Source organism: Pelophylax lessonae (assembly GCF_965119305.1).
Source record: "Pelophylax lessonae genome assembly, chromosome: 4".
NCBI classification, from domain to species: Eukaryota; Metazoa; Chordata; class Amphibia; order Anura; family Ranidae; genus Pelophylax; species Pelophylax lessonae.
This window is the reverse complement of record NC_138771.1, coordinates 294,754,954-294,782,271: the sequence shown is the minus strand read 5'-3', so window position 1 is coordinate 294,782,271 and position 27,318 is coordinate 294,754,954. Positions and strand designations below refer to the sequence as shown.

At 41.2% G+C, this 27,318-nt stretch overlaps 1 protein-coding gene across 1 annotated transcript in view; it reads left to right on the top strand.

Moving 5' to 3' along the window:
* Positions 1–27,318, top strand: part of LOC309552619 (dynein axonemal heavy chain 3-like) — a 1,537,563-nt gene that overhangs the window by 1,197,131 nt on the left and 313,114 nt on the right. Inside the window, exons 44-45 of the mRNA XM_082253560.1 lie at positions 18,817–19,020; positions 23,340–23,470. Of these exons, the coding sequence (XP_082109686.1) occupies positions 18,817–19,020; positions 23,340–23,470 (335 nt within the window). The remainder of the gene's footprint in view (positions 1–18,816; positions 19,021–23,339; positions 23,471–27,318) is intronic.

Genomic DNA, 27,318 nt, shown 5'->3' with positions numbered 1-27,318 from the left:
GGCTGCTTTAATTGTACAGTCTTGTGCTAACAGGTCATCACAGTTTTTTATCATTTTTAGGATGGTATAGCTCTAGCCAAAGGTATTCATTCAGAGAAAGGTAATTTTAGTGTCAAAGTGTTATAAACACCTATATCTTGACTGAAAAATGTGTTATTTACAAAATCAATAAAAACAAAAATGTCTAGGAACTAAGATCTGCTTGTATCCACTGTCTAAGCAGCAGTCACTAATTCAGGAATGAAAGCTTGGAGTGTTATACCTATAGCTATAGGAGCCCACAAGACTTTTTTATTTCATTGACTAGAATTGTCATTTACACTGGCCATTGAAATGAATAAATGCTCAAGCGGTAAACACACCTAGTGCTTTGGCGCGTCTAGATGCATTTATGCAGGTTTGGCGGTTTTTATGTCCAAAAGCTCCTCTCCTGAACATGATAAGTTATGCATGACTTATTGACACATGGGGTGAAAGAGCGTTTTCAACGTGACCTTGATCTTTTCCAGTCTCTCTGGGGCCTTAGAGTGGCATTAAGGAGTCTGGAACTGGAGTGGTTCTCGTGCTCATGCTATTGCATAGATACTCCAAAACAAATTTGTGATGCATAGCACCTTGCTCCTGCGCTCAGAAACAAGGCTCCCAGACCACTCTTATCATGGAACTCTTACTTGGCATCCCCAATAGCTGAGGTCTTGCTGCCCTCTAAGACTGGGGTAGTCAACAAAGTATTGCAAACAAAAAACAAAGAAAGGGCGCACCGGCAATGATCAGGCTGCATTGATGAACACTGGTGAAGCTGAGCTGATGGACACTAATGGGGCTGCATTGATGGGCACTGGTGAGGCTGCATTGATGGGCACTGATGAGGATGAGCTGCTGGGTACTGATCAGGCTGCATTGATGGGCACTGGTGAGACTGTATGGATGGGCACTGATCAGGCTGCATTGATGAGCACTGATCAGACTGCATTGATGGGCATTGATGAAGTAGCTTAGATGGACACTGATCAATCTGGATTGATGGGCACTGATCAGGGTGAATTGATGGGCACTGATCAGGGTGAATTGATAGGCACTGATCAGGCTGCATTGATGGGCACTGGTGAGGCTGCATCGATGGGCACTGATCCGGCTGCATTGATGAGCCTTGGTGAGGCTGAGCTGATGGGCACTGATAAGGCTGCACTGATTGGCACTGGTGAGGCTGCATTGATGGGCACTGATCAAGCTGCATTTATGGGCACTGATGAGGCTGAGCTGACGGGCACTGGTAAGGCTGCATTGATGGGCACTGATGATGAGCTGATGGGCATTGATTGGCACTAGTGAGGCTGTATTGATGGGCCTTGGTGAAGCTGAGCTGATGGACACTGATGGGGCTGCATTGATGGGCATTGGTGAGGCAGCATTGATGGGCACTGATGAGGATGAGCTGCTGGGTACTGATCAGGCTGCATTGATGGGCACTGGTGAGACTGTATGGATGGGCACTGATCAGGCTGCATTGATGAGCACTGATCAGGCTGCATTGATGGGCATTGATGAAGTAGCTTAGATGGACACTGATCAATCTGGATTGATGGGCACTGATCAGGTTGAATTGATGGGCACTGATCAGGGTGAATTGATGGGCACTGATCAGGCTGCATTGATGGGCACTGGTGAGGCTGCATTGATGGGCACTGGTGAGGCTGCATTGATGGGCACTGATCAGGCTGTATTGATGAGCCTTGGTGAGGCTGAGCTGAGGGGCACTGATGAGGCTGCACTGATTGGCACTGGTGAGGCTGCATTGATGGGCACTGATCAAGCTGCATTGATGGGCACTGATGAGGCTGAGCTGATGGGCATTGATTGGCACTAGTGAGGCTGTACTGATGGGCCTTGGTGAAGCTGAGCTGATGGACACTGATGGGGCTGCATTGATGGGCATTGGTGAGGCTGCATTGATGGGCACTGGTGAGGCTGCATTGATGGGCACTGATGAGGATGAGCTGCTGGGTACTGGTGAGGCTGCATTGATGGGTGAAGATCAGGCTGCATTGATGGACACCGCTGATACTGCATTGATGGGTAATGATCAGGCTGCATTGATTAGCACTGGTGAGGCTGCATTGATGGGAACTGATCAGGCTGCATTGATGGGCATTGGTAAGGCTGCATTGATGTGAGCTGGTGAGGCTACATTGATGTGCCCTGGTGAGGCTACATTGATGGGCACTGGTGAGGCTGCACTGATGGGCAGTGATAAGGCTGAGCTGATGGACATTGACGAGGCTGCATTGATGGGCACTATTAGGGGCTCTTCCTAACATAGACTCTCAAATGGACACAGAGAGGACCCCCCCCTCCAGGTCCCATTATACCCCATTATAGTCTCTAATGGGGCCTGGTGGGGACTCTTTCTAACAGACTCTCTAACAGAGGCCCTCTCTATATCTATTAGAGAGCCCTCCCCCCAGGTCCCATTGGAGCACTCTGCTTCTCTTCCTGTATTTTGTTTATGGTTAAGAGATCATGGGAGGATTTCAGGGTAACAAAGACTCCTTAGGGGAGGAGTAAATGATATGACCACGCCCATGTGGGGGCGCCAGAAATATTTCTGCACCCAGGCGTCTGTCGGTCCTGTTCGTTATAGCTTAGGAAGTGCTGTTAAAGTATGATGGTTTATGTGAAATCTCCAATAATAGATGTACATATTTTTGTAATTATGAATATATTTAAATTACAGTTTCATCAATGTGAGGGTCTAATCTGTCTTCTCATATTCCTGTTTTCTAAAGATAGAGGGTATTTTTGTGCCAAGGGGAACATTCTTTAAATTACTACTGTATGTGAGAAGGTTTTTTACAGACAATTCAGTGCCTAAGTTCATTTATCTGAACAATGGGACCCATTGTTTTATGTATATCTAGTTCAAAGGATCCCCCTGTTTAGATATGCAATGTGGTTGCCCATCGTTTCATAAATACAGAATTTTCCCTCCAAAAAGCTTGCAAAATTAGCATACTTAATTTTCCATCTATAAATGATTTGACTTCAAGGGGACTGGCTTATGCTAACTATAGGGGATTGGGAATGGTCCAATCCTGAAGAGATGAGTCAGATTAGATTAGAAAGGTCCACCAATCAGGATAGCCCAATACAAGCCAATGTAGGAGAGGCTTAAATGAGCAAGATATTTTGAGGGATAGGTAAAGAGAAGTTTTGGAACACCAGATACCAAAATGGGGCTCTCACGCACAGTTTAAAGGCAATTATGGAATAAATCTCTGGCAATTATCTAAATGTTTTTCTTATGTCTTTTCTTTCTTACTGTCTGTATAAAGTACTATGTTAGAGCTAATTTAATAATTTTTTCTTTTTCTATAACCAAATGGATTTCTGGTTGCTAGATTTAGATCTTTTTACTGTTTACTAATACATTTCTGTTGTTGTGTAGAAGCTTTCACTCACAGTCAAGAACTCTAATTTAAGAGGGTCCTAATAATACCGTATGAACACAAAAATCCAGATGAATAACCCAATACTGTGCTGAATGTAAACATAAAGTGTCACATAATCAATTTGCCTGTTGTTACAAAATATCCAACAAAACAATCCTGACAATGCAATAAAAAATGGAAGTGAAATTCCCACCCTGGTGCTGGGTGCAACCGCAAATGTATAACAAAAATTTGGTTGCAAAACAGTGCCAAAGATGCAAACATAAAAAGTCCAAATGAAAGTGTCCGTGATGGAAGCAAATAAATACAGGTGTCGTTCAAGAAGATATACAAAAGCCAGATGAACTTTGTGAAGTGAACCACCACCTGTGAAGATGAGCTTCTTACCAGAAAATTATTATAAAAGGGCATATGAATGATAAGATCAAGATCCCTTCCTATCTCAGTCGATGCCCAATTGGGAGGAAACGCGTCACAGAGGCGCCGCATCATCACTCATAGCACAGCACAGCGGTTCACACTGCAGGCGGCCGCTGCTATTAGGAATCCCTTGGCGGTGACAGATAGCCTTCCTTTCATCTTATCCATGTAAGTGTATTTCTACTTGCTTAACCACTTTACCACCGGAGGATTTTGCTGTCTTCCGTCCAGGCTACTTTTTGCGATTCGGCGCTGTGCGACTTCAACTGACAATTGCGCGGTCGTGCGACGCCGTACCCAAACGAAATTTACGTCCTTTTTTTCCCACAAACAGAGCTTTCTTTTGGTGGTATTTGATCACCTGTGCGATTTTTACTTTTTGCGCTATAAACAAAAAAAGAGCGTTTATTTTGAAAAAATAACAATATTTTTAAAATTTTTTTATATGAAATTCCCCCCAAAAAAGATGTAAAAACCAATTTTTTTAAAAATTTTTGGCCAATTTGTTTTATGCTACATATGTTTGGTAAAAAAAATCGCAATAAGCGTATTTTGATTGGTTTGCGCAAAAGTTATTGCGTTTACTAACAAAGGGAAAGATTTCTGTCATTTTTGGTGTTTTTTTTTTTTAACGCGTAATTGCGGCGATCTGCGATTTTTTTTGCGGGACTGCGACATTGCGGCTTACAGATCGGACCCTTGACTGACATTTTTGACACTTTTGGGGGTACCAGTGACATTACTGCAGTAATCAGTGCTATAAATATGCACTGTTACTGTAAAAATGACACTGGCAGGGAAGGGGTTAATTTTATTGGAGAGGGAGAGGTTAATGTATGCCTGGTGCTTACTGACGTGTAGGGGGGGAGGTGACTGTGTGAGTTATGGACAGATCGGATGTCCAGCTATGCTGAACAGTCCGATCTGTCACTCCCTGTCACTATGGAGATCCGCCCACTGTGTTTACACACAGCGGGCGGATCTCCAGACTCGATCCCCGACGATCGGGTAAGAGCAGCGGCGATCACCGCTGCTCCTCCCCTGGCCCGACTCCCGCTGTGAATGAAAACAGCGGGAGCGAGCCTCCTGCGGCGCGCAAGCGCCGCCCAGAAGGGGGAGTGTCCAACGACGTTAATACTACGTCGCTGGACGATAACGAACCACTCTGCCGCAGTAGTATTACTGTGAGCGGTTGTAGAGTGGTTAATAAATGGTATAAAAGGTAATGCACTATTGGTGGTCTCTCTTTCCCACATCATACTCTGAGGACTAAGAGAAGCCACTCACCACCAGGGAATCGATCCATTATCACTTCTGAGGAGGGAAGAGAACTCCATCCAGTCACAGCAGTCTTACGGCTTCTGATATATATGAAAATTCGGTAAGAGGCTTATCCTCTTCCCACCCCTCCTGGTGGATTATTATCTTTCCTTTCCTCGGCATGCAATTTTTGATGTGGATCTTATCATTCATATGCACTTTTATAATAATTTTCTGGTAAGAAGCTCATCTTCACAGGTGGTGGTACACTTCACAAAGTTCATCTGGCTTTTGTATATCTTCTTGAACGACACCTGTATTTATTTGCTTCCATCACGGACACTTTCATTTGGACTATTTTTGTTTGCATCTTTGGCACTGTTTTGCAACCAAATGTTTGTTATACATTTGCGGTTGCACCCAGCACCAGGGTGTGAATTTCACTTCCATATTTTATTGCATTGTCAGGATTCATTTGTTGGATATTTTGTATCAACAGGCAAATTGATTATGGGACACTTTATGTTTACATTTAGCACAGTATTGGGTTATTCATCTGGATTTTTGTGTTCATATTATTAGGACCCTCTTAAGTTGTGCACTTCGTATTCAGTTGATCACCATTCATGACATTTGTGTTCACACTGTATAGCACTTAACATCATTGGTTAGCGCACCTGATATATACACTTATCATTCATACTTCACCATAATTGGCACCTAGGTTGCAGCTTCCCAATTTTTCAATCAGCGCACCTTTTACACCATACCTAAGAACTCTAATTTACCAAATCTTATTAGAGTGATATTAAATCTCAAAAATATATAGATTTTGGTTAACAGTGCCAAGGTATTCATTGAATAAGTTTGGTGCGCACCCTAATCTTTGACTGGATATAGGTCTGAAAATAAAAGCAAGGGTAGAAGTGATGCAAACCTGTGTCTACTTCCATTGCACAGTGAGATAGAAAAATGTCCTGAAATGATTTCTATGTAAAAAATTAAAATGAAATGTATTTTTTGCTTATAGATTTTATAAGATAAGGTAAAGATTTATTTAAATAAACAATTAACTAATACTGTAACAAGAGTCACTATAAGAAAACTGTTCTACGTTTGAGGCCTCATAAATAAATTCAGTTTCATTTTTTTCCAATAATTTTTTTCATCATCATAACCATGTCGTATTGTATTTTGAAGTACAATGCAGTCTAAAGTTAAAAAAGAAACTGAGGAGAGTTCACATAGACTGGGCTAAAGTGAAAGCCTGCTCATTGTACAGTCTCCTTTATGTAGGTAGAATTGTTATTTCTACATGGTTGAGCAAGACTGCCTTGAGGTTTTTAGAAATAAAAAAAATCTCAAGAAAGACCCTCCAGAGCAGGAAATCTGTCTGTTTCATCCCATGGGGTCAGTTGGCACAGAGTGAGACTGACACAGTTTTTATTTTCCTTTCAAGTCCGTTTCACTTCACCAAGAAGCAAAACAGGCGAATCTCAGCCTTGTGGGGGTTTTGTTAACAGTTTTACACTAAAAATGCAAACCATCCATTGTAGATTAGTGGCTTAATTTTAACAGTTGGATGTTTTCGCTAAGATCCCAGCTGTATGTCAAGATGTTTGCCAACTACAGAGTAATACATGACTGAAAGTAAATATAGTTTCTGCTTTGGATTAAAGGAGGCAAAGATATTGAACTTCTCACTAAATGCTTGTGCTTGTGAAACATTATAGTTTTCTAGCTGGGTATATAATAACATTATAGTAATATAAGTATACCAGTTACAGTATTAGTATTGTAGCATGTGGCTCCTTCAACTTATCTGCAGAATATTTCTCCTTTTTTGCAACATATTACTCCCGTTCTACAGTGTAACCAGTGTTGAACTGTAAAGTGCCCCCAGTACATGGGGAGTGGCAGCCATTTTGGAGTCCAAGTATTGAAGAGGTCACCTGTTAGCTGAAAACCTAAAACTTGTGTGTACCCACTGGATGGAGGAGAGAGGGGAGAGAAAGCCAAGCTGAAGGGAGAGTATGTGGATGGATGGAGCTGCCTAAACAGTGCAGAGGGACAGAGTGTGCAGGCTGCCTCAGAAAGTGAAAGGTGCTGCTGTACAGTGCTGACTGAAAGGACTGTACTTTGTTGTTCCAGAAATCTGCTTTTCCAGAGTCATGTTGTTCCAGGAGTACTACTGCAAGGTTGTGCTGTTGATACACATGTGTGATTACATGAGTTAATGTGCTATATGCATTTGAGACTGTGTGTGGGTTTAGTGTTGCCCTTAAAGAGGCTACCATTTGTCTAAGGTAAGGGGTAAGAGGCTCAAATACTGTTTTGTGCCCTGATGTGACTGCAGAGAAGACTCCACAAAAGAAGGACTGTCACTGGGGACTCTGCTGTGTCATCTGGAGTTGCCTTTAGCCATTTGTGCCTGTTTACACTGTTAACCTTTGGAATTATAAGGGGCAACACTGCCTGAAAAACAGTTTAAAAGCAGTGTTGGCTCGGGCACCTCATAATTTCAGGTTGGATACCAAAGTTGATCTGGCTACCTTCCACACGTATGCATTGCTGGAGTAGAGGAGAGGCATCACAGCATCTTTCCAGGGAGCCAGTCTACATTTGATTAGCAATGTAAAAGCTTAACCCAGAATGCCAACTAACAATCCTGAAAATAGAATTTAGGCAGTGTTGAGAGAAGGAATCCCTGCACCAACACCCATAGTCAAAATAGGGTCTAAATTCATTGCAGCCCTGGGCCATGAGCAGCCTTTCTTACACTGGATCTGGTTAACAGTGATTGAGACACTTCTTAGGAAGTCAGCCAGTGTCTTATGGTGAAGAAGACTTTGAAAAATTGATGTAGCAGGCTAAACAGGCACTGGATGAGTGAGACATTCTGGAGAGCAGAGCTGGAGTTGAGCTTCAAGGTGGGAGGGGGGTGAGGTTGCTAAACAGAAGCTCAGAAAGCAGAATTTCACTGTCTATAGCCTAGTACACATGTTGAACAGCAGACACTTGGCCCATGTGCACTGAAGTCGGTCCAACAGAAGCTGGCTTCTGTCGAAGGGGTACGACTGAAAAAGGTCTGCCAACCAGCTCCCGATCAGCACTCCCAGGGAGGCCATCCTCCTGTCAAAACATGATAGCACAGCAGGAGAGATCTCTGTAATAACATCAGATTGTTAGTACAGCAGCTCTGGCCTGAGGTGTAAGTTTTTTTTTTTTTTTTTTATTCAATCTGCTGGATTGAATAAAAAAAAAATATTAGTGTGTGCAAGACCTAAAAACTACCTAAATATCTCACAGGACATGTTTGGGTGGATAGAACAGGCCTCTGGCCTTGTGTACCTTGTGTACCAGTTGAATAGCTGGTTAAAATGTCTTGGAAAAAGAAAAACCCAATTCTGCCTCTGTTGAGAGGTTGACGGGTGCCATAATCTTCTACAACTGGGGAGGTGTTTGAAATTATTGACACAGATGTTCAAGTCCCCTGAAGCAAGAGAGCCAGCATCAAAAGCTGGCTTGAAACTTCTAAGAGCCCCAGTAAAAGAGACAACTAGGTGCCTGATTATCTCAGCCTGCTGCAATTTCTAAAACAAAACTAAGAAATCGGTGAGGCCTACACTCTTAATTAGGGCCTCACCTGGTGTATTGAAGAGATTGCCAAAATTACCTTCCTTTACCTTGGATGTTCTGTCATAGGAAAGCACTGCACACCATTGTATACAGAGCCTAGAATGACACAGTTCTCCTTCGAGCACCCCTGGATGTTGAGACGGGGCCTGCAGAGGCAAAGGAAAGGCACAAGTGCCAATTTTTAGACACTATGAGCAGGAACTTTGGATCGCTGGTATCTGACAAGCAGAAGTACAGCTGATAATGCACTATGGAGATGCAAAGTTCAGCTGAATGTGTAGTCAGGTCCCAAACCTGGTCTGGTGATACCCAAGTTGAAGCACATAAGGCCATGAGCAGAATCAGAGTTAGGAATAGGCAGAAGTCGGCAACAATTGGGCAGTGAGGTATAGGGTCACTAGACAAAAGCGTAATCAGTAAGCCAAACTGAGGTTAATAGCAGAGAAGCACACCAAACATGAGCAGACAAGGATAATCCGAAAGCAAGTTCAGAGAGGAACAAGACTGAAGAGCATTCAGCAAAGGATTCAAAAAGGCAAGCAGTAGCAGTGGACATATGAAAATGTGCATGCTTATATGTTTGAGCAATGATGTACAGTACATTTATCTTCTATGCTCATAAGAATTTGTAAACCTATGCCTATGCACACGGGCCTTAACCAGACAGGCATGACTCATAAAAACCAACGGGCAGATGAAAGCAATATTATTTCTATCTTTGGGATGCATAGGAATCTGATGGTACCTATTCCTCAAGTCCAAAACCCTGAATCACTTGACCCCAGACAAGCACTGTAGTTTATCTTCTATTAGCTAAGCGGTGTACTGATAAGGAACAATTCTCAGTTTGAAGGTGTGATAGCTGATGCATAATCTGATGGACCCATCCATCTTCTGGAACACCACTTTAGAAGAAGGAAGGGGAATCCCTTCACATTGCATTTATATCTAGCAGTGGCTTTAGTATACATGTTCCTGACACGTTGTAAATGGTTCCTTCAAACTAAAGTGAGGGTTCAGACTCAGACCACTAGATCAGTGACCCCAGATTCTTCAAGAAAGCTTCTGCATAAGCTGGTGAACTATTCTCTTATACCACCTGTCCCAGTTAAAGGCACCTATATGAAGGTTCTCCTTGAATAGGGTGTGCACAAATGAATTCGATATACAGAGACTTTTTGTGATAAACATCTTCAGTTGGAAAGGCTAAAGATCTAGGGTATCAGAACTGAGAGATTCACATATGATAGGTGTCTCCAAGTTAAATATGTGTTTGAGCCTCCATTGGACAACCAAGAATCTTCAATACACTTGCCATGATGAGTCCTTGGCCCCTCAAGTCCATCAAGAGTTATTTAAACATGGGGATGAATACAGACCTGGTAAGGTGACTGCTAATCCCCCTAATCTAAGAGAGTGACTCTGCGTTGGAGGATGTGCACCCTATGCTGTGATCAGTGTATCAACACTTGGTAAGAAAGCAGAAGGCCCCAGTGGAGTGTGAAGGCTATGGAGGTTATATAAAAAGTCCTGTAGCTAGGAGAACTGACTTGTCTCTGTGGTTCAGTCCAATTGAGTTAGGACCAGCCAGTTCCTTACATTGTCCTTGAAACTGATCTGAAGGGCAAGGACTCTGAAATAGAGCTCTAATGGACCGCCTTCAAAGTCAAGACCTCATGGAGTTGGTATGAATTGATATCTTGTGTCTGGAGCCTGATATGAGTGGCCAGGGAAATGTCCTTGTGGTGAAGAATCACTTAACCTGGTATGCTCATGCTTTTCTAATCACACACCAACAAGCTTTGACTGTGGCCAAAGATCTGGGGGAGATTTTCTTTTTCCATTATGGACTGCCTCAAAGAATTCATTCCATCAAGACAGAAATTTTGAGTGTAGGGTAATCAAACATTTGCTAGAACTTCTGGATATCCAAATAATGGGAAAGACTCCCTATAACCCCTAAGGGGACTAATTGCCTGAAAGATTCAACAGCACCATCCTTGACATGCTTGGGACTCTGACAGCAGAGAAGAAGCAATATTTGATTAGGCATGTCTCTGTGGATATGCATGCTTTGACACAGTATGACAGATGATGCAGCTGGATACCATATGTTATATTCTCCGTGTTGTGAGAGACACAGGACTCTGATCTGGAACAACGGATGTTTATTCAGGACTCACTGTACACTCCAGCATGCATTACAGGACAGATCTGTATATCAATGCATCTCTTACGTGTGTCTAAGATGGCCACTCTGCCCCTTGACCCTTGTCATCACTCCTGGGTGGAGCAGAGCCTTAAAGTAACAGTACATGTGAAACCCTTCAGGTATAACACCATACATACTCTTGTTTGGTCGAGAGTGGATTTGGCCTTTGGCATCTCATTGATAAGATGTGTACTGCAATCCACAGAGGCTACATGGACCATCTTAAGAAAAGCCCTTTGACTGCATACGAGAAGACATAAACAGTTTCTTATGCCAGAGGACAGAGAAACAAAAGCAACCTAAAGGTACAAGTTTGAGACCTAAACCCTAGAGATTGGGTACTTTTGAGGAACCTAGGTATTCCCAGAAATAATTAGCTAGATGACCAGTGTAGTTCTCAAAATGACATCACCTGCAAACAGTTGATGGACCCTTCTGTATATCATAATTGCCAGAGGGAAAAACAGGATCTTTAAAAACTTGGCAGTGAAATCACCTCTTGCTCTTTAGTAAGGCTGTTTGAGTGCCCATGCAAGCTGAGTTACCTCCAAATAGCCCACACTGTACAGGGCAAGCTCCAGAAACCAGGTCCCAGTCTTCTTCATTTACAGATGGAAAGAGAATGGGAAGGTTGTGGCCTCTAAGTCTATGGATGCCACTTTGTTCACATCTGCCACAGAAAATGTTTGGGAAACTCTCAGGCTGAACTGAAATGTTTTCCCAGTACAAGGGGAGTGGGAGCCATTTAAATGGAAACCAAATGCAGAAGTGGACTCCTATTGGCTAAAAGCCTAGTACTTGGGCCCATCCATCAGATGAAAGAGAAACAGGGAATGGGGAGGTAGAGCCTGCACTAAGGGCACAGCACATGGATGTGTGGAGCAGTGGACGGTGCAGAGGGCCAGCATGTGAAGGGCTAGCTCAGACAGGAGGGTGCAGATTTGCATTACTGGTTGAAAGAGCTGAACTCTGCTCTTTAAGAGATCTGCTCTCCAGTGAGCTGTTGTTCCATAGATCTTCTATTCCAGATGCCTACTACTCCAGAAGTGGTGCTGCAAGGCTTTGTTGTTGGTAACTGAGTAAAAGAGTTTAGTTGCTACACCCATATAAGACTGTGTGTGGATTTAATGTTGATTTAATGTTGCCATTAAAGAGTCTACTGATCAGATGAAAGAGAAACAGGGAATGGGGAGGTAGAGCCTGCACTAAGGGCACAGCACATGGATGTGTGGAGCAGTGGACGGTGCAGAGGGCCAGCATGTGAAGGGCTAGCTCAGACAGGAGGGTGCAGATTTGCATTACTGGTTGAAAGAGCTGAACTCTGCTCTTTAAGAGATCTGCTCTCCAGTGAGCTGTTGTTCCATAGATCTTCTATTCCAGATGCCTACTACTCCAGAAGTGGTGCTGCAAGGCTTTGTTGTTGGTAACTGAGTAAAAGAGTTTAGTTGCTACACCCATATAAGACTGTGTGTGGATTTAATGTTGCCATTAAAGAGTCTACTGATCACACTGGCTCGGAGCTAGAATACTGTGGAAGTGTTGCATTGTGCCCACCAGGGATAGCAAATACAGTGTGTGATAACTGCAGAAGAGAGTTCATAAGGGAAAGACTGTCACCATTCACCAACAATGCTTCTGTGTGATCTGCAGTACTGAGAGGCCTTTGGCCATTTTTTTTTGTTTACACTGTTAACCTTTGGGATTACAACAGTAACCAATGGGAGTGAACACTCCGACCAAAAATAAAGGCCCCAACGCTGATTAACTGTGTTCATAATCAATTGGCCAGTGGTTTAGGGATTTTAATTTATTAGGGTTTCATCTACACCTTTCATGTATACTTTTATAGCAGACCTTTAGTAGCAATTTAAACATTCTTGCAATGGTTACTGTCAATTTTGTTGCCTTGCTCAAAGGTGATTTCATGAAGAACAAGCTCTGTTACCTGTGTAATTGTCTACTCAGTGATACAATTAAAGTAATTGTAAAGTCTCATTTAAAAAAAAAAAAGAAAATAAAAATAACAATAATGCTATACGTACCTGCTCTGTGCAGTGGTTGTGCACAGAGCAGCCCAGATCCTCTTCTTCCCGGGCCCATGTTCCGTGCTGCTGGCCCCTCCCTCCTGTTTAGTGCCCCCACAGCAGGCAGCTTGCTGTGGGGGTACTCGAGCTGAGTAACAGCTCCCTGTGTCCATTCAGACACAGAGCCACACGCCCAGCCCCACCCCCTTTCTCCTGATTGACTAACTGACTTTAATTGACAGCAAAGGGAGCCAATCGCACCACACTGCTGTCTTAGCCAATGAGGACGGGAGTCCCGGGCAGCTGAGTCACTCCTGCAACATCGCAGGATAGAGATGGGCCCAGGTAAGTATTAGGGGGGCTAAGGGGTGATCTGCTGCACATAGAAGGCTTTTTTTTATCCTAATGCAAAGAATGCACTAAGTTAAAAAAAAAACTTCTGTCTTTACAATTCCCTTAACCTTTATGTATGCTGCCGAAAGCATGCTTACTTTATGTTGGTCAGTTTTGTCAGTCAAAGAAAACTCAGCAATACACTTGTAAGAGATCTTTCCTGAAGAGTGGGAGACTTCTATGCAAAAGCCAAGCCAAAAGGACCATACGTCCTCTTGGCTTGGCTTTTTCCTCTTGAAGGGAGGAATGTTATACATTTGCAACATCATCTAAGCATAGACCGTTTCCCCCACTGGGATATTTGTGGGCCACACAATTACCCATTTACCTCTAGACTGCATCCTGCAGCATTCAGCAGCCTCTATTAGCAGGACTGCCAGAGACTCAACCTCATCCTCTGCAGACAAAGATGAGCATTCACTTATTGGTCTCACTGAATATTTTAGGAGGCCTTATACACCATCCTTTTGAAGTTCACTGCACCTTCACAAGAGCATCAGGAATAAGCTGAACATGCCTGGGTTTGGTTTGAGGAGGTTGGGACGATCATAAGTTCAGGTTGTTAAATGTTAATCCCAATAAAGCCAAAGAGAGCTGAATATGTCAAATCAATGTTCTCAAGTTTTGGGGCTACTAGTCAAGCGATTGGAAAATAAGTGCAAGGAAGTTGGGCACTGCCCAAAGAGACATGTGTCAATGCAAAAACAAATACTAAAAATGTAATTTTGCAAGGTGCAGTACATTTAATAATACTTAAAGTGTGCCATTAAAAATACACTATTCTTTAAAAAAAAAAAAAAAACTGCTTGGCAAATCCTAAACCTGCCTGTGAAGGGGCACATCTCTAGAAGCAAAAATATAGTATTGCAAATGTGATATTTACAAAGGAAAAGGGCAATTTAAATGCTGTTAAAAGATTAGTTCGCCTTTAAAAAAATAATAATTACACATTTTTTTGCAGGTAAAAAAAATGTGCATTTATTATTTTTTTACATTGCAGCCTGTAAAGTATTGCACCTGCAATCAAAAGATCGATGATGTAATGCCAGAATCTTTTAGACTCTAAAGGCCCGTACACATGTACCGATCGTCGGCATACAAACGTCGGCGGACGAAAGATCTGCCGATTGTACGCTTGTTAGTATGGTGCCTCCGACAGCTGTCTGCGCACATTCTGCGGACAAGAGTCTTTCTTGCAAGCATTTACATTTTTGTATGCCGACACCAGAACGGACGATTGTTCGCCAGTCAGTACAGAATTCTGCCGACAGACCGCAGATTTGCAAGACTGGGCATGCTCAGAAAAGAAAAAACACACGGAAAGTTAACCATTACATGACATCACTTCTGCAGTCGGCTGTAGTCGGCGGACAAAATTCTTGGGCAGTCTTTGCACTTTTCAACAGACACCGACATCCCGGGGAGAAAAGACGAACGTTTGTATGCCGACGATCGGTACATGTGTACGGGGCTTCAGGCTCCTTTCACACGGTCCGCTGTCTGGTGCGGACCGTTCTCTGCTCAGCGGGGATCGATCCGCCGATCCCCCCTGAACAGGCGGATGACAGCTCCATCTCCACACTGTGTGTGGAGAGGGAGGTGTCAGAGCCCCGCTGCTCTCTATGGGGAATCGGATGAGAACGGACCGCCTGTCCGTTCTCATCTGACCCCATCTGATCCGATCCCCTGGACGGATGGAAAATAGGGTTTCCATCCATCCAGATTTTACGGACAGGATCTGATGCGGGTGGCAGCGGGTGTAGCGGACATGTCACCACTGACATCCACTGCCCCATAGGGATGCATGGAGGATCCGATCAGGTCCGCCTAAAAAACTGACAGGCGGATCTGATTGGATTGTTCATGTGAAAGGGGCCTTAGTCAGCTGTCTACCTGTGCTTCCCATACGGGCAAACAGTGACTGAAGTTCACAGTGTGAGGAGCACTGGCAGTGCGAGGGGGGTATAAAGAGGTATTTTACATATTACACCCTAAATATGGCTCCTAAAGGTGAACTTATCCTTTGATTCAGATTTTCCTGGAAAGCTTCCTTTATTTTGTAAATAATGCAATTGTGACGACTCCAAAATACTTACCAGACCCTCATTAAGGAGGATGAGCATCTGGTATGTGTTTGTGGGAGACATCACTTTTGCATTAAGTGAATTAACAGCTTTTATTTCTATGTCACTTTCGCTATACGTGTAAAAAGAGGACATGGGGTCCCCCCAAAATCAATACCAGATAATTCAGATCTAGTATGGGTTTTTGATGGGCCCCTATGTAAAAAAGCAAAAGGTTACTTGGGTTCCCCCACAAAATGAATACTAGACCCTGAGAATCTGGTGAGGATTTTGAGGGTAAAAAATATGACATGGAGTCCTCCCAAAATATATACCTGACCCTTGGATCTATATGCATTTGTGCCAGCACATCATGGATATATAAATAAAGTCCAAAAGATTTCTGCAAAGTGATCATATCACAGTAGAAGAGCACAACATTTTGGGGCTGTGCAGCACCCTTTCATCAGGCATGTGACCCTTAGATTTGGGTTTCCCCCAAATCCATACTAGCCACCTATGCAGACCACACAGCCTGGCATGCTGTCCTCCCCTCCTGGGTTCATCAGAACACAATAAACAACCAAGGTTCTGTACAGACTTGTGTTCGGCCCAAACCTTAAGCTCATCCCCAATCAGCACCAGAGCTGAGAGGTATAATGTCCTCTTGCAATGTAGCCACTTTTTTATATCTGCTGTACACCTTGCTCCTAGCCCAACTTCTATTCCACAACCAGCATTAATTCACTTCCTATAGTACAGATTGTCTACTAGCACCACTGAGATAAAATGTTCACTTCACTTCATGCTGAGGAATGTTTATTGAAGCCTTGTAAATATCTGTAATATATAAATAATTAGGATTTCTCAAATGCAGAACATAGCATATTGGCAATCAGATCAGCAACTCCTATTGACAACATGAATCACAGCTGTGATTTATTCATCTTGTGCTTTCTAAGGCTGGCCATACATTATACATTTTTCTTTTTTAATTTCCTCTAGATTTTTCTTCAACTTTGTAGTGCAAGGTCCCGCCTGACTGCATACAAATTGAAAGTGTTTAGATTTGACCTCGTATTATATGGTTTTGGTAAATTGTACAAGGGAATTGTATAGTGCATGGCTAGCTTAACAGTCCTTATCCATAGTATTCTCTCAAGCAGCATATAATCCTTTGGGGAATAATATCCTTGCCTCCTGTTCCTCCTAGGAGGTAACGTAATCAACTGATCACATAGCAGACTCATTTTTCTGTCATCACAAAATAATAGGTGTTACTTCAGTGACTGCCTCCACAGAATAACCTTCTACACACAGAGACCATTGCTCCTTCTCTTGATTCGAATACATTTTTTTTTCATTGTGTATGTTATATACACACTGTGGCAAAATAAAACTGTGAAATTTTTAGATAAGATGAGAAACATTAGGGGCATTTATTAAAATAACACACTGATTTAAACATTTACATCAGTAACACATTTTTTTTTCAAATATGCAAATGCAGTGGGGCTTTCCTATTGGTATCTCATCAGAAATGTCAAAGAAAAAGATGTGTTGGGCGCTTGTGCCGACAAGTGGGACCCGCACTGGGATGTGGATGAAGTGGAGAAAAGTACATAAACTCCGGATATGGCAAAGTTCCAATGTTGATTCTGAGGGCAGCACTGTAGGCAGGCAAAAGCCGAAATCCCGCTGGCACATATAAAACAAGAGAGGACAGGCGCAGCTCAGTAACAAACAAGGTTTATTGCACAAAGAACATAACACACTTACATTGAAGTTAGATTCAGGCTTCTCCTGATAGCTTCTCTACCCCTATGTGGCATGGCGCTTCCTCCTATCAGCCGGACCAGCAGCCGGGAGATGACGCCACCTAGATGGAATCCAATGGGGGAGCAGGATCAGACCAAGATGGCGGCGAGCCGCTCATCAGCTTGTGATGACGTACCGCTTTTCGGAGCATGCGCACAGCGCTCCTTCCTCAGATGAATCGTCTGAGGAAGGAGCGCTGTGCGCATGCTCCGAAATGCGTTACGTCTTGGTCTGATCCTGCTCCCCCATTGGATTCCATCTAGGTGGCGTCATCTCCAGGCTGCTGGTCCGGCTGATAGGAGGAAGCGCCATGCCACATAGGGGTAGAGAAGCTATTAGGAGAATCCTGAATCTAACTTCAATGTAAGTGTGCTATGTTCTTTGTGCAATAAACCTTGTTTGTTACTGATCGGCGCCTGTCCTCTCTTGTTTCATCAGAAATGTAGATGTATGGAAAATGTTCCATGGGAATAGCTTCAGGTTCAAGTGGGTTACACACCAAGTGGGAAAAAGACACTGCTTCTTACCAAGTAGAACCTCTGCCATATTGCCTAACAGGGACACAGACTGATCTTGGAATGGTTGGAGTAGCACTTTAAAAATAGTAAATGACTATTAGATTATAGCAGGCTAAAAGTTTTAAAATGTATGTATATTGGAGAATCTGCTGTGGTCCACATTGTTAGCCAGTTATAGTATTAGTGACATCAAATTTCCAAACCCACCTATGGGGGACACAGTGTTTAATGTTGGTCATTTCTATCCGTGCTTTCTGAGCTTTCTTGTGTTTGCTTTCTTAATCTATCTGTTTTTTTTTTATTTTTTCCTAGAGCAAGATAAGTTCAAATATAAACATATTTTTCTGCCTTGCCTGCACAACTTTTACCATTTTAGAAAGGGTAATAGGTTCATCTCTGTTATTTTCTGTTAGGAAAAAAACCCTAGCTAAATTCTAATTGTATTTATCTTTTTTATTCCAACTGTTGTCATTGCATTATTGCAGCTCTTTCATCGGATTGTGCTGACCTTCCGCTCATTAACATTACTCCCACAGCAAGAGTTTATATTGGTACTTTAAAACCAAACGACCTCTACAGGAATAAAGCAAAGGCCACCAGCAATGCTCTGTTCAAGGGGAATCGATAAAGCAAACAGCTGACAAATCTCTCATATTAAGCACTTTGACAGCTAGCAGCTTTCTGCAGATATTCAAGTCATGGTTATATAACCTATTTTAATATAGAGAATTTTCAGTTTTTTTTTTGTTTTTCTGCCCAAGATTCAGCTGGAATACCAAACAGAAAAATTACAGGGCCCGAATAAAGTGAATACATAATGTAAAGCCCTGCAATTTCTTATTAGGTTAACAGATCTGTCACTCAGATTCCCAAGGTGTCTTGGCTGTATCTTCGAAACCGCATCACATTACGGTTGACAGCATTTCCCTGAACTAATTCAGCCATTCTTTGTTTATTTACCCGAGCTGATTGCATTTTGTTTTCCTCTCACCTTTAAAATGTCTTTTTTTATTTTCTTAGTTCGGGACACCCGTCCTGATAGAAAATCTCACCGAAGAGCTTGATCCAATCTTGGAGCCTTTGCTGCTGAGACAGACGTTTAAACAGAATGGAGTGGAATACATCCGACTTGGAGAAGCTGTTATTCATTACAGCAGGGATTTTAAACTCTATATGACCACCCGCCTCCGAAATCCTCATTACCTTCCTGAAGTGTCTGTCAAAGTATGTTTTCCTACTGATATCTACTGAACAAGGAAATTATAGGAATTAGTACAATTGGTAGAAATGCAAATACATTGGAGATAATGAATGAAGTGCTGTGAAGTTATAATTGGACTGTGGAATTGTTTTCCCATTTCTAATGGTATTATTCTCATATTTATGTAGATGTCAAAATAATACAGCTGTGCAATTGTAAAGACAGGATGTAGCTGGAGTTTTTTTTCTAATTAGATTTCAGAGCTTGTTGCACTAAGTATTGCTTTTTCACAGCTAGCTCTTTATTTTAGCAGATAATACAGTGAATCAAGATCATTTACCAAAAACTACAGATTTTTTTGTCCTGTACAGAAAGCCGTTTAAAGCTGCTATTGAAGTAAATGGAAAATCACAATAATATGAAAATAAATACTGAAATTACACTACTGACTGAATCGTAATCCTAACAAAATGATATAGGATGTCAGAGAGCGCAATATAACTTATTATAGTAAAGAGAACAAAAACCGCTGAAAGTATTACATTCATTGCATTGTGGATTTTAAAATGTAAACTGAAATAACTTCCACACCAAAATGCCCTATGCACCAGATTTATTAATCCACGGCCATATTGGGGCAAACAATGCCAATGACTAGTAAACTGTCATTGTAAAGACAAACACATGTATTCATTTCCATTAATTTAGGACACTTTGTTCCAACCAAATAGGTACAAATAAATGATTATGAAAACCAGTGCAGATTTCTTCATTGCCAACATTGGCCTAGGGTGAGAGGGCTGCCAGGGGTGGCACAAAGCCAGCTACATATTTTGTTGCTAACTCTTAGTAATATATTCTCATGTATTATTCTGAATTGTAGCCCTGTCTACCAGTGCACTTGGTGGGTCTTCATTGTTGTTGCTTTTTACAGCATGTGCAGTTTTGTTGGGGAATACTAAACGGAGTACCTACAATTCGTCTAATCTGGATCTGTACACTTAAAACTGAACTACTTGCAATATAGGGCAACAGTTTTCCCCAGTTTTACTTTATGGCAACTTCTCTAATACAGTGAGAGTAAACTGTCTCTTTCCATCTCTCTGCCCCATAACCTCAGCATACCTTGTGTGGCAATAAACTTCAATCTTCTTAATGTGATAGTAAGGCTACCCAGTTCAGCGGGGTAATGGGGGGTTGTAGCACAACCAGCATGGGGCAGAGTTTTAAATCTGTCCCTGCCCATAACAAAAACTGCACTGACTGCAGTCTATAGCAACCAGTTTTTACTTCAATTTGACTTCATGGTCCTATTCTGTAGTGGGAGCATGGCAGGGAGACTGTTGCTACTGACAGCACATTTCTTCTGTTACCACTAAAATAAAAAGCTCAGAATTACTGAAGTTAATATTAATTTGAAATATTCCCTTGCTAAGTGAACAGCTTATTTGCCTTTAGTAAATCAATTAAGCAGGGGGCTATACATGGAGAAAACTTTGAACTGTTCCTGATAAACCAACTCAACATCTTTCAATCTGAAACTCAAGGGAGCTGGGTGGAAAATTGTCAGCTGAACAGTGGATGCATCCAATCAGATGAAGCCACTGTACAGGTATTCTAACAGCCGTGGATGCCAGCTGTAAGAACACAATAGCTGTCTGTTTAGTGTAGATGGTGGAATCAACAGGGAAATCTTACAGTGTCCAGTATGAGTAAGAATGTAAAAATGTGAGTTCAGATTAAAACTTACTTTAAACTTAAAATGAGAAAAGGATTGGTGCTGCGCTGTCGAATGACAACGAATAAAGGTGATCAATAAACCATATTATCTTGACAAAATGTGCATATGGCAATAAAAATGGTGTGCAAAAGTAAGTATGAATAAACATCAGATAACATACATAAAAATACATAAAAGTGCACTAGGTGAGTGCAATAAATCGAAGTTAGGGCGATAGATTACAGTGAAAATAGTAAACCATAAACCAAAACTTCAATCGCCCATCCAGAATCATATAAAACCATTTAGTGATCAATGAGTGTCCATCGCTAGAAACATAAAAAAATGTCCATATAAAAAACAGTGAAATGGTAGACTCTGGATTCAAATCCGTGTGAAATCCCAACATTAAATAGAGTAAGTGACTGGTGTCTCAATTATCCAATATGGTGACACCTCTGTGTGTGCCTTTACCTCACCTTAAAGCTGCAAGGTTACAGCATAGCTTGATATCTTTAAGCTGGATGGTGTTATCTTTCCAGGTGCCTCCGAGGGGTCTCCTAAGGTGGCCTCAACTTATGACCCTCTAAAGTAGGTGATGTCTGGTCAGCGGAGGTCCCATAGGTGGTCCGGATATCGCTTCAATATGAATGGTGTATAAAAAGAGGATGGCTCCACATAGTGTGATACTGTTTCCTAAATTTTTTTTAAACAGCTAAAAACACTCACTTTTTAAAATAGTAAGCAGGGCAAATAATCCACGAGCCGCGAGCCTGTCCTCTGGCAAATAGCACACACAGAGGTGTCACCATATTGGATAATTGAGACACCAGTAACTTTCTTTATTTGGTGTTGTGATTTCACACGGATTTGAGTCTACCATTTCACTGTTTTGTATATGGACATTTTTTTATGTTTCTAGCGATGGACACTCACTCGTTGATTACTAGATGGTTTTATATGATTCTGGATGGGCAATTAGAGTTTTGGTTTATGGTTTACTATTTTCAACTAACTTCGACTTATTGCACTCATCTAGTGCACTTTTATGTACTTTTATGTAGAGATCGACCGATTATCGGCAACACCGATATATCGGGGCCGATATGCACTTTCCCCGATATATATAGGAATCGGCCCCTGAGGTTACCGATATTGCCGATATTTAGGGAAAGTGCATGTCCTGGGGTGATGCCTGCAGTTAGAGTGATCACCCCAGTACCAGTGTCCATAGCCGACGGTCGGCTGACTTGTAATGACAACCGATGCTGCTGAGAAGCTGCTCGGCTGTCATTACAAGGAGCTGGAGGAGACGTCCCTCCCCCTCCCGCTGCCTTCCATGGCTCACCCGGGTCTCCTGTCCCACCTACCTCCACCGCCGCCACCGAAGAGAAGACCCGGTGTAGCATGAAGATGTGCCCCCGTGAAAGCTGGTATCCCTGCCGCAAGTGTGCATGCGCCAGTCTCTGTGTAAAAAACCCGAAAGTGATGTCATGACATCACTTCCGGGTACTCGGCACCAAATTAAAAAAACTGACAGCGTTCAAAACAGGCAAACTTGGCGTTTTGAATGCTTTTCAGTGCCGAGGAGGGGGTTGGGGTCTTTTAGACCCCCAGATCCCTCCACAAGGAGTACCTTTAGAAAAAAAAATGTTTTTTACATGATTACAAAATATCGGTATCGGTATCAGCATTAAAAAAATGATATCGGTTGATCACTACTTTTATGTATGTTATCTGATATTTATTCGTACTTACTTTTGCACAAAATTTTTATTACCATATTCACATTTTGTCATGGATAATATTGTTTATTGATCACCTTTATTAGTCATCATTAGACAGCGCAGCACCAATACTTTATTATTTTGATTCCTTATGGCTACGGATTTGCTGATTGGTGAGTGCGGCAGACGGCCATTTGATTAACCCTTAGTGATAGCGCGAGAGTACCTTTAATATACCATTACTTTAATCTTAACTATAGACAGATATACAATGCACACTTTAGCTCAAGTCTGTAATGATTTTTTTTAAGTGTAAGCAATGCTAATAGTCTCTGAAGTTTACTTGCTATCAGCCTATTGAAGTCTGCTGTACAGCTTGTACAGCATAACTCTGAGACAGGAGGGGGGAAGAAACAGAATTGAGGGGGCAGTCGGGGCAGACTGACAGAGAGATGAGCTTATCAGTGTTCTGATTTTCCTTTCATAATACAGTCACAGGGTAGGCATTAGGGGTGAACCTGCAAAGCGAATGTGAAACTGAAGCAAAGAAAGATCAGATCTTCTACCCTGCTACATAGGGCTGTGCTATGTGGCAGAACAGTGTATATCTCAGGACTGGATAAACACAAATACAAAATACAAACAAGGATGAAAATGATTAGCTACAACAAGTCAGGTTTATGAAAATCCAGCAAACATAGGAAGTGTTGCCCATAAATGTCAAATTCTTTTTTCTTATTTGACAGGAAATCAAGCAACATTTCTGTTTGCCTCACATTCAATTGCTTAATTTTTCATATATTAACATCCTTATTTTTATTGCTACATAATTTATAAGATCTATAGAATTGTAAATATGTGGGAGATTCATGAATGTGTTTTCTTCACATTTTAGGTCACTCTCATCAATTTCATGATCACACCAATAGGTTTAGAGGATCAGTTATTAAATATACTTGCTGCAGAAGAGAAGCCTGACCTTGAAGAAAGGAAGCATCATCTTTATCTCGAAGGAGCAAAAACAAGGTTTTTATAGATTGATTTCTACAATGTAACAAACCAAAATGGGTAACTAAGGGGTCAAATGTAATATATATATATATATATATATATATATATATATATATATACAGTGTATGTGCATTTTTCTTTACCTTTTTCATTGTATTTTGCCCCTATTTTTTTATTTAAATGCTTAAGTGACCCAAGTGACAAAATATTTAGCATAATTGGAAATGCAGTGAAAGGAAGGGTTTGAAATTCTGGTTTCTTGTGCCTTCCTGTCCCACAGAAATCAGCCCCATTGCTTTTTATAGTGTCATAAGGATACGATGTGGGGGAAATCTTCCCAGTGGGTTCACAGGCAAGAATAAAAACCTCAAGAGGTGAGGATTTGAAGAGCTGGATCTAATGATGTACTATAGAACACAGGCTAGGCAGCTGTCAAACACAAAGGGCCTCAGAGATGTAATGAATCCAGAAAGTTAATAAAAATTGTTTAGGACTACTGTATTATGTCATTATAACATGCCAAGACAACAAGCCAACATGTTTCACGGGTCACAAAGCTCCTTCCTTATCAGAGCCTAAATACAGATCAGGACAAAACTTTAAAAAAATTACAAAAATGTTTCAGTATAATGTCTTCATTAAAAAAAAAATAGGTTTAAACCACTGCCCGCAAACTGAGGTACTTAAACGTCGGCTTGAAGAAGTGGTTGTACTGGAATTATGCCTGTAGCTTGCAGGCATCAACTTGGTATAATTTTCTAAAGCCAGTGGGCGGCTTTCTAATGATAACAACTGATGTGGCTCAGCAGCCGCTCAGCCGGTATCACAGGGAGTAGGAGGGGACATCTCCTCCTGCGCTCTTCTGCCACTCTGCATGGGTCTCCTGTCCCACCAGGAGACCCGAGCGACATGCCAGCACATCCGCCGCTTGGTCAGAGTCCCAAACTAAGCCATATTGGGCTTCGATCGAGTCTCCGATGAAGTAATCCGGAAGCGACGTCACAACATCACTTCCGATTTACTAGGCTGCCAATGGCGACGATTTTAAAAAAGTGACAGTAATCAAAAATGCAGATTTTGGCGTTTTGAATGCAAAGGAGGGATTTGGGGTCCCTCTATAAAGAGTACCTGTCACTACCTATTACTGTCACAAGGGATGTTTACATTTTACATTTAAAAGTGATCAGTTTTTTTTGTTTTGTTTTTTAAAGGAACAGTGAAAAAAATAAAATAAAATAAATAGGAAAAAAAATATATATTTTTTAAAGCAACCAAATATAAACAGTGTTCAAATCACGCACGTAAGGTATCGTCGCGATTATCAGAGCAGGAGTAATAACTCTATACTGGTAACCGTTAAAAATTTTTAAAGCGTCTCCTATGGAGATTTTAAAGTAATGTAGTTTGTTGCCATTCCACAAGTGTGCACAATTTTAAACCATAACCTGTTAGGTATCTATTCACTCAGCGTTACATCATCTTTTACAATATACAAAAAAAATTGGACTAACTTTACTGTTTCGTTATTTAAACCTCCCTGGCGGTATGATTATGTCTGGAATTACATACCAAAAGCGGTACAATTCTTTTCATGGAAATTTGGCGTTATGTATTATAGGCCTACAATTCTTAGTAATTACTGACTTAAACCTGACCAAAACAAGACTCTAGTAGACATCCCAGATGTGATAAATTTGAAACACAAACGCATGAATTATAATCGAATCAATAATATTATTTTATTATTTAATATATAATATATATAATAAAATTATATTATTGATTAGATTATAATTCATGCATTATATATTATATATAGATATATGTGTGTGTGTGTGTGTGTATATATATATATATATATACATATATATACACACACATATATATATATATATAATATATAACGCATGAATTATAATTGAATCAATAATATAATTTTAATATATATATGCATATATATATATATATATATATATATATATATATATATATATATCTGCATATATATATATATATATATATCTGCATATATATATATATATATATATATATATATATATCTGCATATATATATATATATATATATATATATATATATATATACGCATATATATATATATATATGCATATATATATATATATATATATATATATATATATATATATATATATATATATATATAATATAATATAAAGTGTGTTTTGTGCAACGTTTTTTTTTTTTTTTTTTTTTTTAATTTCCCTCCCTAGTTCCGCTCCCATGCAGCATTGCTGCTGCAGGGAACGGAACTAGGAAGTGATCGTACCGACGGAGGGACGGAGGAGCGGCGGGACTCTCGGCTGGCGGTTGCAGCAATGAGAGATCATCGCTGGATCGCCAGGATAAGGTAAGAGAAGCTCCGCTGCGCTCTCTGCAATCCACCCCGAGCGTGACTCGGGGTTACCGATCCTGCAATGAAAAATCAACCCCGAGTCACGCTCGGGATTACCGCTAAGGTGGTTAAATTCAATGAAGTGTTATTTCTCCCAAAAAATTTTGTTTGAAAGACCGCTCCGCAAATACCGTGTGACATAAAATATTTCAACGACTGCCATTTTATTCTCCAGAGTCTTTGCTAAACATATATATATATATATATATATATATATATATATATATATATATATATATATATAATGTTTGGGGTTCTAAGTTATTTTCTAATACTGATAAAATACTGATTTTAACTTGTAAACAACGTGTGTCAGAAATAGGCTGGGCCTTAAGTTGTTAAGGATGGCAAATTTTAAGAATGCAAACCTGACACTCTTCTCCACTCTATCCAAGATAAAGAAAAAAATGTCTGGAGATATGCTTCCTGGCACCATTATTCATTCAGTAATGGATTACACTAGTGATAACATTACATAAATGTGCCATTTTCCATGGAACAAAGAGGCTGTAACACTGACTATTAAATACGTTTTTAATAATATTATTTGCAAACATACAGTATTAATTAGTGGGGACCACCTGAATGCAAGACAGCATGTTTTCCTAGCTTTGTATAAGCATCAACAAATTCAATTTTCACTTCTGGACTCCAGCATGACACTGAGTAAAACACTAAAGCCCCGTACACACGCACCGATTGTCGGCCGTACGATCGGCCGTCTTTTGTCCAGTGCTGTCGTGTTGGTTGAAAAGTGCTCAAGACTGCACACGAATTTTGTCGGCCAACAACAACCAACTTCAGTAGTGATGTCAGTAATGGTTAACTTTCCGTGTGTTTTTTCTTCTCTGAGCATGCCCAGTCTTGCTCATCTGGCTTTTGTTGGCCGAAATCTGTACTGACTGACGAACAATCAGCCGTTCTGGTGTTGGCCAACAAAAATTTTATAGCATGCAGACCAGATTTTGTTCGGCCGAAAAGTCGCAGTTGGTTGTCGGAAGCATCATACTAACAAGCCGACAATCGGCCGATCGGACGTTGGCCGAATATTTACGGCCGACAATCGGTACGTGTGTACGGGCCTTAAAAGCAGTAAACAAGGTAAGACATTTTCTGAATTACCGGCAAACACAGTAAAGTTTCAAGCTAATTTACAAGGACAGGTGGATCAAGACTTGTCATCAAAATCCATTTGAGTAAGAGTGAGGAAGGATAATCGGGCACATTAAGTATGGCAGTGCAAATAGTACTAATGATCAGGGCCGCTGATAGGGGGGCGACCACCAGTCCTCCTGTAGGGGGCTCGGGCACACAGGGGGGCCCCGAGAGCATGGTGAATCAGTGCAGTTGGGTGGAGGGGCAATTACAGAAGGTAGCCCTGTGCGGCTCTCTGCAGGCAGCAGCTGAAAGCCACTTTCTCCCCCTCCTGCC